Here is a 2,832-nt window from a genome sequence, read left to right as displayed (position 1 = left end):
GAGCCCTCAGCCTCTGCTTCCTCATCGGAAGACATGGCGCCGGGATTGAGGAGATCCTCGAAGTATTCCTTCCATCGTCCGACAATGTCCCCAGTTGAGGCCAACAGCTGCCCACCTCCACTGTAAACAGTTTTGGCAGGGCACTGCTTCCCCCTCCTGAGGCGCTGGACGGTTTGCCAGAATCTCTTCGAGGCCGACTGATAGTCTTTCTCCACGGCCTCACCGAACTCTTCCCAGACCCGAGTTTTTGCCTCCGCAACCGCCTGGGCTGCAGCCCGCTTGCCCTGCCGGTACCTGTCAGCTGTCTCAGGAGTCCCACAAGCCAACCAGGCTCGAAAGGACTCCTTCTTCAGCTTGATGGCATCCCTTACTTCCGGTGTCCACCACCGGGTTCGGGGATTGCCCCAAAGCAGTGTTCCTCTTATGAACTTACTTCATTAGTTGTCCAGGGCTGTCTGTCCATCCAGTCGAGATGGTTTCTGATGTACCACCACTGGATCTCCAGTGAATATGAGGGCGTTCCTGCTCCTCTGAAGGAACAGGCCATCTCCACATCCTGACCTCTCTGGGCAGTCATATCATGAGGCACCTCAGTGAACACAGCTGGACAGACACAGAAGGAGCCACTTAACCAAACAGCTCCTTAACACAAAATATGGCAGAATTTTTAGCATAAATGGAGCAGTAGCTGTGAAACTGCATGCATGTTAAGTTCTTGAAGCATTTCCTCATGAGCTAAAAATGTTGTGTGTTTTGAACAATGTTAGCTGCCCTCTTGCTTCACTTCTCCCCGCCGGAAAAGCACAGATTTCTAAGGCTAGTTACTGGCTACGAGCCAGGGCTAAAGCAGTTGACCCATGAACCGGAGGTCCCCAACTATGGTTCAGGGCTGCAGATCTGGGTGGGTAACACTGTATTTGAGAAAGTTACAACTAAAAATAAGTTGGATGCTGCAAGAAGTAAAACCAGAATTAACATTGGTGCCAGCTTTTGAACGACGGCAACAACAGAGAACAAGAGGCTGAGAAGTGACGCCATGGGGCTCTATCTCTGCTGAGCAGGTAATTTTTGATTTGGTTTTGTTTGTTTCTTTCAAATAAGAGCAGGAAAAGAATTTGCTGAGTGGTTAAACATTTTAAAAATGTACAGTACAGATCTGTTTGAGATGTTTATAATTTTGTTGGGCTCAACTGCTGCATTTGCTGCTTGTGTGTGTTGAGTCTATTGGCCGATGCTGATCTGTTGTAATACCTCTGAGGGCCAGCGTTTGCTGGGTTTTCTGTGCTGGGGTGCAGGGTGAACAAGTAGAATGATAATTTTTGATGCTTCAGTACACTGCTTTCTAGGTGGTGGTCAGATCAGAGTGTGGTTTTTTGGTCTAAAGAACAAATAATGATTTTGTTCTGGTTTTTGTAGTAAGATTTTTGTAATCTGTGTCTTGTGTGGTTTGTCTCTAGTTTCAAGCTCTTACTTGGTATGACTGTAATGTGAGATATGATTGTTATATAGTTCGCCTGTGCTTGGATCTAACACTACTGCCGGTTTGCAAACTTGGGAAGGGCAATTGCCCAAAATGTCCATGCAGTGTATGAACAAATGATGCCAGAGGAGTGCTGTCCTCCTTTTCGGTATTGATCTTTGTCATTGGGCGTTCAGCGCCCAACTCTAGATATGAGCTTGTTGATTCATTACCACTAAGAAACACCATAGCATCACAGTACAACAGTGTTAAAAAAAAATGTCTGATTTAATCTTTAATCAGTAGCAGTGCAGCTCTGTGGACTTTAAAATAACAAATAAGGACCTTAAAAACTAATAGCAGGGGCCGCGGTTTCTTATCCTGGCCTTGTAAAGGAGTATGTGTTTATGGACAGAAGAAAAGCATTATTATTTTTATTTATTTATTTTTAAATCCATCAACCAGAATCACTATTTATGCTTTACACAACTCATTACTGGGGATGTAAAGATCAAGAACAGAGATACTGTATATAAGGTCAGTTACCTGTTGTAACAAGTGTATATTGCACAAAACATTTAGTACAAGCATTAAAACAAGTTTTTTGTGGCAGAATTTGCAGTGTTTGTCCTGCACCCCCCAGTAAATTTATCATACTTCACAGCAGTGTAAATGTATCAAGGCTCATTACTGCTTCCACCCTACAGTAACAAAACTCTTTTATAGTCTTGCAGCACTCTATACTGGATGTCCTGTAGACTGTATGGCATGTTCTTTCAGGTAGTGAGGCCTAAATGTTAACATATATTGTTGTGGAACTTGCAAAAAAAAGAAAAAAGAAAAAAAAAAGTCTCTAATTGAGAGATTTGTTTAAATGATATCTATGCCTTCTTTATTTCCTTGCTGAAATCTTACACATGCTAGAGAAAGTCTCTAATTTGAGCCATCACTTAAGTCAGTTATGGTATCGTAGTTCATCTAATAAGTGTGAGTGTAGTGCACATAAACAGCACTGAGAAGGACATTTATAAAGGAAATACGTTTCTAAAGCCACCATGGAAAAAAAAAAGCAAAACACGATTCTACCCAGGATTTATTTAGCTTGCATCTTTATGCTAAATATGAAACATAAGCATAAACCCTTGGGACAGCTATCCTGGTTCAAAAAAAGCCTCCCAGCAGTGTAAAGCTCACTGTATAAATGTTATATTTACATACTTTATTTGTACAAAAAACAAAAGGCTTTGGATTGGATGGAATTTTATTGGGACTGATCTAGAATTGCTATTTACTCATTTTTAGTGTTTGTGCTAAGCTAATGCCTGATGGCTTTAGTTTGACATTCAACAGATAGATCTCTCTCTCTCTATGAT

At 41.9% G+C, this 2,832-nt stretch overlaps 1 protein-coding gene across 1 annotated transcript in view; it reads right to left on the bottom strand.

Annotated features, from left to right (window-relative positions):
- Positions 1-2,832, bottom strand: part of vstm2la (V-set and transmembrane domain containing 2 like a) — a 56,920-nt gene that overhangs the window by 7,806 nt on the left and 46,282 nt on the right. The window contains exon 2 of the mRNA XM_020612642.1: positions 434-603. Within this exon, the coding sequence (XP_020468298.1) occupies positions 434-603 (170 nt within the window). The remainder of the gene's footprint in view (positions 1-433; positions 604-2,832) is intronic.

The sequence above is a fragment of the Monopterus albus genome, unplaced genomic scaffold, assembly GCF_001952655.1.
Source record: "Monopterus albus unplaced genomic scaffold, M_albus_1.0 scaffold126.1, whole genome shotgun sequence".
Taxonomy (NCBI): Eukaryota; Metazoa; Chordata; class Actinopteri; order Synbranchiformes; family Synbranchidae; genus Monopterus; species Monopterus albus.
Note: the sequence above shows the minus strand (reverse complement) of the source record. Positions and strands in the feature narration are given on the sequence as shown.